Below are 13581 nucleotides of genomic sequence, written 5' to 3'. Positions count from 1 at the left end.
GCTTAATCACTGCTGTTCTCTAAGCATTATGTCCAGAAATTCAGTTTGGCTATACAGCTATCTCCATTAGAATCTGAAGATCCCCTGGGGACAGGATATGGCACCACCCACTTGTGCGTCTGCTGAGAAGCAAGCTGTCTACAAGGCATTGATTCTTTAATCATTGTAGTAAAGCCCAGTGAAGCAGGCCATCGAGATAGAAATGTGGCAGTGCCAGGATTTCCCAGAATGCCCATGGGATACTTTTTATTAGCAGAAAAAGTTTTCTTGCCAATTCATTTGTGTCTGCGGAGGCAACCAGCAAGAGTACTTAATAGTGCTTTTACCACATTGAGTTCTTCTGCTTCATCTGTTCCTTTGAAATAGAAAGCATAATTCAAGTCTTGTTTGCTCTTCTTACCTCCAGCCATCTCACTGCTTTCCTTAATTTAGCATTTAATGTCTATGTTCAGAGTTGAATGCCAAGCAATAGTCTGACCATACTGTGGTAACTGGTCATTTTATAATTAAAGCTGGAGGCAACAGGGTCATCAAGTCCAGTAACTTCCAAGAGATGTATGTCTTTGTGCATCTATCCCAGGGATCAGCAACCTTTTTCAGCCGTGGGCCGGTCCACCGTCCCTCAGACCATGTGGTGGGCCGGACTATATTTTGGAAAAAGAAAAAAAAAAAATGAACGAATTCCTGTGCCCCACAAATAACCCAGAGATGTGTTTTAAATAAAAGCACACATTCTACTCATGTAAAAACACCAGGCAGGCCCCACAAATAACCCAGAGATGCATTTTAAATAAAAGGACACATTCTACTCATGTAAAAACACGCTGATTCCCGGACCGTCCATGGGCCGGATTGAGAAGGCAATTGGGCCGCATCCGGCTCCCGGGCCTTAGGTTGCCTACCCCTGATTTATCCCATGAAGCCTACTCTATATAATTCAAATTCTAAATTCAAACATGTAAGTCATTCATTCTTCTCCTTTTTGCCATACAGTGCATCAGTTTTTCTTTTCCATCTGAAAACTATGGATCCAGAAGTCCATTGACCTTTCCTGAGATTTTGATTTGTTGTCTTCTGTGAGTTTTTAAAACAAAATATTTTGTACTTCTATGTAACACAATAGTTTTCCTGAATATGTTGATATGCACCTTTTGTTTCTTAATGGCCCTGTTTTGACTCGAATCCTGTCAGCACTCAACCTCCTGAGTTTGCTGCTGGAGGGAACATGTGGTATCTGCACCAAAATGTTGGTGGGGGAGGAGTTGTTTCCAAGAGGGGGATCTTATTATCCCAGGACCTCCATAGACACTGCTCAGGCTTGTGTCCCAGAGAAGTCACTTTGCTGCTGCAAAAGTAGTGATTTGACTTCACTCCTGGAGGCACACTCGATTGTCTCTCAGGACAGACGGATGCCAACAATTCTAGCAGTGCGTTTGTTTTCATGTGTCAAGGTTCTGACACATGAGTTTAGAATTTCCCCAAGCTTTTATTCTGTCCAACACTGTTAATGTTTATCTTTAAGTGTTGAAAGTATGAATACTTCGTGAATATAGAATGCCAGTGTAGCAACTCCTCAACAGTCTGATGAATGAACGACTATACTGAATAAAGACATAATTTGCAAGGGTGGGAGCTTTATATTGACACTATTCTGCTTATATGTAGGCCCCACTTATTTTCTTCATATGATCATCTATGCATGCAAATAATGGCACAGTAAAAATCACAGAATTTACAAAGGCTAGTTGGCATCCATTCGTATGATCATATCTGCAGTTTCTCCAGCTGCTACAATCATGATCATAATTGCTTTATCCCAGGTAAGGGGCTTTATCTCAGGCAAGAGTTCATAGGACTGCAAGCCACAGTATGCAAGTGTATATATATATATCATTTCCCCTCTTACATTATGTAGAATAAAGTATGATATCCTATGTGAGTGCCCGTAAGCGTCTGTCTACTGTCGTTCGAAACATAGCTTCAGTGAAGAATATGGCACCATCTCTTGAACTTCTACTTCCTGTTTATAATGCTGACTAATATTTGAACTGAAAACGTGGTTGTCATCTGTAGCAATGTCATGTACTTCCATGTTGACTTTACACTCTTTCCACACATTTCTGGAGTTTGTCTGCTTGGTTCGGCCTGAAGAAGAGAGGCAAATAATAATAATAATAATAATAATTTATTATTTATACCCCGCCCATCTGGCTGGGCCTCCCCAGCCACTCTGGGCGGCTTCCATAAAAACCCAAAATACAATAAAATATCACATGTTAAAAACTTCCCTGAACAGGGCTGCCTTAAGATGTCTCTTGAATGTCAGGTAGTTATTTATCACTTTGACATCTGCTGGAAGGGCGTTCCACAGGGTGGGCGCCACTACCGAGAAGGCCCTCTGCCTGGTTCCCTGTAGCTTTGCTTCTCGCAATGAGGGAACCGCCAGAAGGCCCTCGGCGCTGGACCTCAGCGTCCGGGCAGAATGATGGGGGTGGAGACGCTCCTTCAGGTATACTGGACCGAGGCCGTTTAGGGCTTTAAAGGTCAGCACCAACACTTTGAATTGTGCTCGGAAACGTACTGGGAGCCAATGCAAGTCTTTCAAGACCGGTGTTATATGGTCTCGGCGGCCGCTCCCAGTCACCAGTCTAGCTGCCGCATTCCGGATTAGTTGTAGTTTCCGAGTCACCTTCAAAGGTAGCCCCACGTAGAGTGCATTGCAGTAGTCCAAGCGGGAGATAACCAGAGCATGTACCACTCTGGCGAGACAGTCCGCAGGCAGATAGGGTCTCAGCCTACGTACCAGATGGAGCTGGTAAACAGCTGCCCTGGACACGGATTTGACCTGTGCCTCCATGGACAGCTGTGGGTCCAAAATGACTCCCAGGCTGCGCACCTGGTCCTTCAGGGGCACAGTTACCCCATTCAGGACCAGGGAATCCTCCACACCTGCCCGCCTCCTGTCCCCCAAAAACAGTACTTCTGTCTTGTCAGGATTCAACCTCAATCTGTTAGCCGCCATCCATCCTCCAACCGCCTCCAGACACTCACACAGGACCTTCACCGCCTTCACTGGTTCTGATTTAAAAGAGAGGTAGAGCTGGGTATCATCCGCATACTGATGAACACCCAGCCCAAACCTCCTGATGATCTCTCCCAGCGGCTGCATGTAAATGTTGAAAAGCATGGGGGAGAGGACAGAACCCTGAGGCACCCCACAAGTGAGAGCCCAGGGGTCTGAACACTCATCCCCCACCACCACTTTCTGAACACGGCCCAGGAGGAAGGAGCGGAACCACTGTATAACAGTGCCCCCAGCTCCCAGCCCCTCAAGACGGTCCAGAAGGATGCTATGGTCGATGGTATCAAACGCCGCTGAGAGATCCAGCAGAACTAGGAAACAGCTCTCACCTTTGTCCCTAGCCCGCCGGAGATCATCAACCAGTGCGACCAAGGCAGTTTCAGTCCCATGATGAGGCCTGAATCCCGACTGGAAGGGATCCAAATGGTCCGCTTCTTCCAGGCGTGCCTGGAGTTGTTCGGCAACCGCTCGCTCAATCACCTTGCCCAGGAATGGAAGATTTGAGACTGGGCGATAGTTGGCCATCGTGGCCGCATCTAAAGATGGTTTTTTAAGAAGCGGTTTAATAACCGCCTCTTTCAGCGGGTCTGGGAAGGCTCCCTCACGGAGGGAAGCATTCACCACCCCACGAAGCCCATTGCCCAGTCCTTCCCGGCTAGCTTTTATAAGCCAGGATGGGCAAGGATCCAGGAGACAGGTGGTTGGTTTCACTCGTCCAAGCAGCCTGTCCACATCCTCGGAGGTAACAGATTGGAATTGATCCCACTCTACTTGACTAGACAGAACTCTAGCACTCTCCCGCCCCGGCCCTGCTCCCACGGTGGAGTCTACTTCTTCCCGAATATGAGCGATTTTATCTGCAAAAAACTTTGCAAAATCATTGCAGGAGAACATGTGGCCCGTACTGGGCCCCGATGTTGCAGGTGGTTCCGCTAAATTGTGAACCACCTGAAAAAGTCTCCTGCTGCTGTTTTCTGCAGATGCAATAGAGGCGGTGAAGAAATTCTTCTTCGCCGTCGCTATCGCCACTTGGTAGGCTCGACGTTGAGCTCTAACCTGTGTCCGGTCAGATTCGGAATGAGTTCTCCGCCACCGGCGCTCTAGCCGTCTCAACGATTGTTTCATTGCCCTCAGATCCGTGGAAAACCACGGGGCTGTCCGGGCTCCATGCAACCGGAGAGGGCGCTTCGGAGCCAAACAGTCAATAGCCCTGGTTAACTCCACATTCCAGCGGGCCACCAGGGAATCAACTGAAAGGCCATCAACATGGGATAAAGCATCCCCTACCACTCTCTGGAAACCATTTGGATCCATTAAGTGGCGGGGGCGGACCATCCGAATTGGTCCCACCTCCCTGCAGAGGGGATGGGTCGCAGAGAAGTCCAGTTGCACCAGGAAGTGATCTGACCATGGCACTTCTTTCGTTTCGCTTTTACTTAGTGTCAGATCACCAACATCCATAGAGGTAAACACCAGGTCCAAGGCATGTCCACGGCTATGGGTTGGGCCAGACTTATTCAGGGACAGCCCCATGGAGGCCATGCTTTCCACGAAGTCCCGAGCGGCCCCTTGTAAGGTCGTGTCGGCATGGATGTTAAAATCCCCTAGGACGACCAAGCTAGGTGTCTCCAGGAGAACATCCGCCACGACCTGAAGCAGCTCGGGCAGGGAATCCTTGGTGCAGCGGGGAGGTCGGTACACCAAAAGGAATCCTGTACTGCCCCTATTGCCCAACTTCCAGAACATGCACTCAGAAAACTGGGTCTTCCCAACAGGACGCCTGGTGCAAACTAATGACTTCCTAAAAATCACTGCAACCCCCCCTCCCCGCCCACAAGACCTGGGTTGCTGTGCGTAAGAGAAACCTGGTGGACAAGCAGCGGCAAGGACAGGCCCATCTGCTTCATCCAACCAGGTCTCTGTTATACATGCCAGGTCAAATCCTCCATCCATGATCAAGTCATGGATGGCAGTGGTCTTATGAATCATTGACCTGGCATTGCACAGCAGCACCTTCAGGTCATGTGGGTATCCCTTGCTGATTCTAGTATCCATCCGGTCAGGACCAGACCCGGAGGCAGGGATAGTCCTCAGACAACGACTAAACCTGCCTCCTCTGTAATGATAGGGTCTGGTCTTAGCGTAACTCCTCCTCCTACCCGTGATCACTGAGATCGGTTGTCCCAGTGCATCCCGCCCTGTGGAACATGCCCCAGCCATTTTATGGGCTGGGGCCCACTCCCCGGCAGCCCTGAACCCTCCCCCTAAAAACAAAATAACACCTTAAACAAACAACCAAAACCAATAAAACAATACAAACGAAAAATGTAAAAATTACAAAAACATCAAAATAAAAAAAAAAAAATAATTCCCCAAGCCCAACCAACATCCATCCCACCCCCACCCCGCACATACAAAAAATCCAAAGAATTAAAAAACAAACAAAAAAAACACATTTTAAAAACACTCTGTGCCTCTCCGGCAGTAACAACTGTCCTGGTGAGGCCTGTCAGGCCCCGCCCTGGGCCAGATGGTAAGTGGCAGGAAGGAGCAGGGCCCTCAAGCACTCACTCAGGGAGTCTTCCTGGGCAGCAGGCCGCAAGCCGCACGCAGTCCTTATGAGGCCCCAGGCCCCGCCCCAGGCCAGATGGTAAGTGGCAGGAAGGAGCAGGGCCCTCAAGCACTCACTCAGGGAGTCTTCCTGGGCAGCAGGCCGCAAGCCGCACGCAGTCCTTATGAGGCCCCAGGCCCCGCCCCAGGCCAGATGGTAAGTGGCAAGAAGGAGCAGGGCCCTCAAGCACTCACTCAGGGAGTCTTCCTGGGCAGCAGGCCGCAAGCCGCACGCAGTCCTTATGAGGCCCCAGGCCCCGCCCCAGGCCAGATGGTAAGTGGCAGGAAGGAGCAGGGCCCTCAAGCACTCACTCAGGGAGTCTTCCTGGGTAGCAGGCCGCAAGCCGCACGCAGTCCTTATGAGGCCCCAGGCCCCGCCCCAGGCCAGATGGTAAGTGGCAAGAAGGAGCAGGGCCCTCAAGCACTCACTCAGGGAGTCTTCCTGGGCAGCAGGCCGCAAGCCGCACGCAGTCCTTATGAGGCCCCAGGCCCCGCCCCAGGCCAGATGGTAAGTGGCAGGAAGGAGCAGGGCCCTCAAGCACTCACTCAGGGATCTGCTATCACTCACTCTGCTATCATTGAAGGCATAGAGAATAATCTGTGAGGAAGCTAAACAACTATTGTCTCTCTACAACGAAAACAGAACAGTAACTGGATACCCCTGATTCTGCAAAGATGCAATTTAGCCCAGTTTTACTTTGTGACTAAGCGATATAATGACACTACCCACCCAGCGACTATATCAGACTTCTTCAAGGGTTAGGTTTCAGAATACCATATTGGATCTAACAGCAATTCTTCTTTATTCTAAAATTTCCTTGCCGGTCTTTGGCGGGTGGTAGCAAGATTCCAGGGGTTCCAGGAACTCACCCAGGGTCGTGTTTCCATTGTGAATTCAGGGCACAGCAGAGGCTGTAGCTTTTTAAAATATATGATTTACTTTACATCTCTATACACTTGGAATTACATGGAGAGGACTAGATTTCACAGAATTACATCTCCAGGGTGTCTCTTTTTGCTTCTCTCACAGATTCAGCCAACTTGAGTCAAGAGCAGTCAGCCCATGCTGCCTAGTCTCTGGGTTGCAGCCTCTACAGTCAGCAGCACCTTCTGTTCTTTGCAAAACACACATACACTCTTTTCATGTCACCTCACTCCCAGCCCATTACCTTGGTAACCTGTCAATTCTCCTGTCTCTGTCCACTCCTCAGAGCTAGGGTGGGGAAGGACAGTTCTTTTGCATTGCCAATAGCCCTCAGTGGCCCAGTATTGTTTCTTGATGGCTCTGCATTTAACTAGCCCAGCCAGGCTGGTTTGCATGAGCCCACCCAAGAATTCCTTGTCTGTCACAGGTCTACAGTTTGCATTTTCCCTTCCTATCACAAATATTAGCTACATTCTGACATTAATTTCCTGGGTTTGGGGGGGGGGGTCTCCCCACAAACCTATATCAGTATTTATTTTTGTTGTTGTTGTTGTTTAGTCGTTTAGTCGTGTCTGACTCTTCGTGACCCCATGGACCAGAGCACGCCAGGCACTTCTGTCTTCCACTGCCTCCCGCAGTTTAGTCAAACTCATGCTGGTAGCTTCGAGAACACTATCCAACCATCTCATCCTCTGTCGTTCCCTTCTCCTTGTGCCCTCCATCTTTCCCATTTATTTTTAGCATGGCTTATATTCCAGTGGCAGCAGTATGCCTGCCTGCACCCAGTCTGCCCACCAGACCAATCTACGTCTGCTTTTATTCCTGTATTGCACATGTACCTTCCTGCCATAGTTGCTATTGCCACCAGAGAGTGCCACCGTCACAAGAAAACAATGACTGTCAGCCACGCAGTCCTGCATTTGCATGACCAAACCACAGAGCATGGGCCTAGAGTAAAGTTCTAAAGAGCTGTGCTATCCACCATATTTTGTTTCTGGCCTGTGCCCGCCTGCCTCCACCTACTCTGGTGGAGGTAGAAAGGCTTTGGGGGCCCTAAATGACTGAGACATAGGGCTGTGTGTTTTGCAGGAAAACCAATTTCGCAGTTCACATACTAATGGGTTCATGCTATGATGCCATCCAGTGATAAACATGCATTATATTGACCCTAGATTTTATTTCATTCATGTGCCTTACTTGATTTGAAGTAGATGCATGACAAGTTTGCTGTTTTTATGTTTTGAATTTTGAAAACAGTCCTCTGGAAATAATGAGAATGGTTATTCTGCAAGTCCTGTCTGACATAATATTTTGTTAACAAAATGGGTAACTTGCTTAGGCCAACTTATGAGTTAGAGAGTGTAACTGGCTTGAAGGGTGGAATTGTCTATTGATGCAGAGGATGCAGCTTCTAATACTATTCTGGGCACGAAAAGCTCTCAAAAAAACAGGAAGTCCTGCAAAAGGTTTAGAGTGAATAGCATTTTTCCTCTTATTTAGCTCCTGTTCTGTTTGGATTTCTGAATCTAGTTGTTTTTTACTACAAATTTTATCCGAGCTTCCTTCTCAAGAAAGAAGGAAGATACCTTAGATTCATATTAATTATTCTTTTTTGAATCAGTACATTATCATAAGAAATGGAAAAAAGGCAGGCTTAAAGATTTGTTATCATATATTATCTGCAGCAAAGAAAAATAAATGTATGTGTAATCACACTTTTATTAGCATATAAAAACATATGTGTGGTTTGTGTATCATCAAATGTTTTATCCAATATTTTAATTGAATTTGAAGAAGGCATGACACCCATTTAGCCTAATTTATCCCATATGCATAATGTATATGTGTGTGTGTATGTATGTTTGACTTTGGTGGAACAGGGTGCTAGAACTGTGAAGATAACGCTGATTGAAACATTGTTGGAAGTATTTCTTATTTGTGCTTTCTTTTTTTAACTTCATCCGCCTTTACAATATATTTTATATGCATAAATATTTTAGCACTCCTTGCAGTTTTATCTATGCCAATGTTTTTTGTCACATTAACTAGCTTTGATTTGTGTTTTGTGTCTTTTAGGGCATACAGGCCGGTTACTAAAATCCTTGTGCTTCATGAGTCTAACATTTCTGCTTCTGCACATCGTATTTCAAATCACAATAAACAGCCTTGAAGCTGGTAAAAGTATTAAACCTGATTATAACTGTGAGTATCCTTTATATTTTTCTAATGTTCTTCACAGCTCTTTATGTAGGAAGGATATTGTGACTATCACTAATAGTGGTTTTGTTGTCATGGTTTCTAGGATTCGTCGTAATTCTGCTTCAGGAAAGTGCTTTCTTTAGGATTATGGCTATGTAATTTGTAAACAAAATTAAGTTTTTCAAACCTCTCAAGATGCATTTCTTTCACTTCCTTATTTAGTTTTCTACTGTGTGTAAAAAATAGCTATGTGTAGTTGGAGATTTCTTCTACAGAACCTGTTGAAACTGAGCATAACTGCTGCCCTTTTGGTAGACAGGGGCCACATTTCTGCAGTAAGTTCCATGACAACATGTTCTAGGGGGACAGTCATTTAGGGTGCCTGTAATGTTTGCCTCTTTGTCATGACCAGAATATGCATTTTTCCAGTGAATGGTTATTGGCTATTAAAGCACAGTTACCTTTGGATATTCCTCTGATTCCTTTCTCCATTGAAAGATCACCTGATAGTGTATTCTCATTATGAAATTTTAGGGTCGGTTGTTACCACTTACAACAATTAATTTGAGATTTCCAGTTTGTTTGTTTGACTCCATGCCTTCACTGTACGCTCATCCCTGCCCTTTCTGTAGAGTTTATATCAAGAGATAATCATATGCGTGGCTTGCAGTTTTCTACCATTGTCAGATAAACACCAGCACATGGTATTTCTTTCCAAAAGCCTCTAGGTTGTGCATGGTGCCCTTTGGCCTCTTTTACAAGTTGCCATGCCATATTTTAGATTTGTTGCCTAGTTCAGTCTTTGCTGCTTGGTGCCCTCTGGTTTTTTTTAAATCCACCCCAGTGTTAAAACATGATGAGAACTGTAGTCCAAAACATATGGAAGGTGTCAGACTGGGGAAGGCTGACTTAGTGTTACCCCATGATCAGATACAGTTTCACTCTTGTTCTAGAGGAATGATTCATTCTGAAACAGATGTTTCCCAGCTCCTGTTGACATTGACCCTCAAAAAGTTGTTTTGTAACCTTTTTGATATTAAGGTACATTGTAAGAGTGCATGGTCTCTTAGCTAATAGAATGGAAGTGGAAGTGCAGAAAGAATGGGAAACATGCTCTCTAGTTACCACTGAAATTTTAAATCTGTTTTTAAAAAGTTAAATGTAAACATAAATAGAGCTCGACTGCATTCAGTTTTAACATTTGGTTAACTAGCAAAGAAAACATGAACTATTGGTGCCCTACTCTGCTGACAGTTGAGTAAACTCAGTCCAGCTATTTAGAAATATAGATGCCTTTGAAGGAAATCTTGTTTTCTTTTAAACCATTAAGGATTATCCATCAACAGTAAAAAAAAAGAAAGAAAAAGTAATGTCTTAAAATGCTTAGATTTGTAACACATTTCTGGCTTTCTAAATTTGGATTTATTGTTTGGATTTAATATTAAGCATCATTCTTATAAACTAAGTGGAATGAAAACTTTATAGGTAAGTAAGGAGTAATGAAGCATACAAAATCTTTCCAAAGCTGCAGTCTATTTCCGAAGTTTTCTTAGAAGAAAAGAAAGCTGTCCAATCTAATATTAGCCTGATTTTGTTTTGACAGTTAAATAGACCTACCATATATACTCGAGTATAAGCCGATTTTTTCAGCACATTTTTTATGCTGAAAAAGCCGCCCTCTGCTTATACTCGAGTGAGGCGGCAGCGGCGAGAGGAGTGGTCTGAAAGGAGCCCTTTCTCACCGCTGGTCCCTCCACCGCTGCCCGCCTCTCGCAAGGGCAGGCACGGGAGCCGTGGTTGGGAGAGGTTCTGTGCTGCACTGTGCCTCTCCCAACCGCGGCTCCTATGCCTGCTCTTGCAAGCGGAAGAGGCGGTGGCGGAGGGACAAGCGGCCCGAAATGAGCCCTTTCGGGCTGCTGGTTCCTCCTACGCTGCCTTTGCCACTGTCAGTGGCGGTGGTGGAGGAACCAGCAGCCCGAAAGCAGCCCTTTTGGGCTGCTTGTTCTTCTTCCGCCGCTGCCACCACCACCAGGTTTGTGGTGTGGTGAACCGGCTTATACTCGAGTCAATAAGTTTTCCCAGTATTTTGTTCTAAAATTAGGTGCCTCGGCTTATACAGTGTATAAAAATTGTCATGTTGTTACTTTTAAAAATACACTACAAGGATGTAACCATTAAAATTGTTTTTCAGTTTATAAACAGTGAAATAGCAGGAGTTGAACAATATTGGTCCTAGTGATTAATAGTGGAAAGAAATTTTTATGAATGATTTTTTCCAACCAGCAAATTCCTAAATAAATGGAATGTGTTTACTACCCGTCACTATAAATTTTTTTTATGCAAACACATTATTTTTTTTAGATTTTCAATATGTACTATGAATGGCTTCTATGTATACTTATTTATCTTACAAATAATTTCCCTTTCTTTACATTATTGCCGTTATAGGGATATCATTTCAATCACATAAGAAATAATTTGGAGATAAGCTTTTCCTTTTGTCAAGTATAAATATAATGTGTGATGTGTCCAACTAAGTGATACTCTGAGTAGACCCTTGAAATCAATGGACAGGTCCATTTCTTTTAGTGGATCTGCTCTGACAAACATTAAATATCACCCAATATAAATGGCAATATAAATGGCAGTCAAAGTTTATTTGGGGTTAAGATGCATGGGTGTGGGGGGTGTACGTACATTTGCCAGTATATTCCATTTGCATGTCAGTCTTGCAAAGGAATGAATAATAATTGCAACACTTAGATTCCTTGGTTAATATATACTTTTAAGGATAGTGTGTGAACTACAGAAAGGAGAATGAATTGAAAGCAGAAGAAAATTAAAGGGCTACACGTTGAATGACAAATCAGGGAAATGGATAAAATGAGTGGTGAACAAAAGCATGAAAGTTGTGTGGAAAGAGATAATCGGAAAAAGAGATACTGGGCGGTACCTGGCTGAACAGTTCTGCTAGTGCAAGGAGTTTTTGCTGTGCAATAGAACTTCCTCACCTTCTCCTCCCTCCATGTGCACTGTAAATCTTCTCTGGAGGGTTAGGAGAATCCCCAGAAGTGAGAAGAAGAAGGGTTTGGATTTGATATCCCGCTTTATCACTACCCTAAGGAGTCTCAAAGCAGCTAACATTCTCCTTTCCCTTCCTCCCCCACAACAAACACTCTTTGAGGTGAGTGGGGCTGAGAGACTTCAAGGAAGTGTAACTAGCCCAAGGTCACCCAGCAGCTGCATGTGGAGGAGCGGAGACGTGAACCCGGTTCACCAGATTACTATGAGGCTTCTTCTGTCCTAAAATCTATTTTTACTATTCATTTTAAAGTGTAAAATAATATTTTAGGAGTGAGATGCTATTGCAAAATCAGGAAGTACATAATAGATCCTCAAAGCAAGTTGAGGAATGCCTAATTAGGCTGGTCTGATGCAAAAAAAAAAGGAGAACAAATTTCTTTTCCATTGTTACACTTTGCTCAGAACCAACAATCAGAACACACAAAAAACTATCTGAAAGAAAGCTGCTTTAAACTGCCAACTGTCTAAATCTAGGAGCAGTGGATGTTTCCATGTTCTCTGCATAAATGGAAGGAGGGAGTATCTTCCTTTAACGCTTTTCTGTTGCTACTGGAATGTAACCAGATACCATAAGGTCTGCTCTGTTGCTTATAGAAATGTTTATTCCCTTTGGGGGATTTCTTGCAGACTGTTTTTATGAAAGCGTTGTATTACAATTGTTAACAGGAAGTGTGGTTTTACCTGCTCTTGATCCTATATTTGTGTGCTCTGTGGTTGCTGGTAAGGACTAATTGCATCGAAGTGTGTTTTCCCCAAAACCTCCTGTTTAGAGATAAAGAATGTGAGCTTCCATACCCTGCTTTAGTATCAGAAACCATTACTGAAACAATATGATCTCTTCTATAAAGGAGTGATATGTCTTGTACTGGGAAACAAGCACATATATTTATCCTTGCCACACTGTTATAGAATATTAAACCATATGGAAATTTTATACTTTGGGATATTTGTACATTAACCAAATTTCATGAATTTTAATTAAAGGGAAACAAACCCCAAAAGTTGAAACATTTAAAAAACAATATTTGAAACTCCTGGCGGGCTGGGAAGAGTTCCATATAAGAATTTGTAGCTGGATTTTTCAAACATTTCTTTCGAGGGTGGCCTCATGTACATTACGGTAGTAGTCCAATCTAGAGGTCTGTAATACAGAGCTCAAAATACTTTTACTACTGTCTCATTAGTCTTTGGCAGAGAGTCCTTGTCAAATTCTGCAACTACAACAGCATTATTGACTCTCTTCTCAGAAGACAACGCAGAGAAATTGTAAACACTTACTGCCTCAGAGGCAGCAATTATTATTATTTAATTGATTTCTGCTGGCTTAGTGACTTGCTCAGAAACAAGTGCATTTGTTGTTAGTCAAACCGCTGTGTTAGCAGCAACTAATTGACCTCCCTGGGGTGGAAACCTAGACAGTGTGCATGGAGGTCCTGGGCCGCCCAGATGACAAGACCCCCCCCCCCCCCCCCGGCCTCACTGATGTGGTCCAAAGGAAAGCAGAGCAATACGTTTGGCACCAGCTTGGCTGTAGAAGTTGCCAGAAGAATAATGTATCAAACTATTGTAATTCATCTGGAGGCAGAAAAAGTGTCTCATTAGGGTTTAAGGGAAGAAATTAATACTAACAAAACTCAAGGGCTGTCATTTTGACGTGTAATGAATGGCTCACTATTTGCAG

General features: G+C 44.4%; 1 protein-coding gene across 9 annotated transcripts in view; it reads left to right on the top strand.

Moving 5' to 3' along the window:
* Positions 1 to 13581, top strand: part of PIEZO2 (piezo type mechanosensitive ion channel component 2) — a 203950-nt gene that overhangs the window by 61590 nt on the left and 128779 nt on the right. For all 9 annotated transcript variants that reach the window (XR_013393960.1, XM_077933169.1, XM_077933165.1 and 6 more), the window contains exon 3: positions 8694 to 8819. Coding sequence is in view for 8 of the 9 variants with exons in the window: in XM_077933169.1 (XP_077789295.1) it covers positions 8694 to 8819 (126 nt within the window). In the remaining variant the exon portion in view is untranslated. The remainder of the gene's footprint in view (positions 1 to 8693; positions 8820 to 13581) is intronic.

This window comes from Podarcis muralis, chromosome 8 (assembly GCF_964188315.1).
Source record: "Podarcis muralis chromosome 8, rPodMur119.hap1.1, whole genome shotgun sequence".
Classification (NCBI taxonomy): domain Eukaryota; kingdom Metazoa; phylum Chordata; class Lepidosauria; order Squamata; family Lacertidae; genus Podarcis; species Podarcis muralis.
This window is presented reverse-complemented; position numbering and strand designations above follow the sequence as displayed.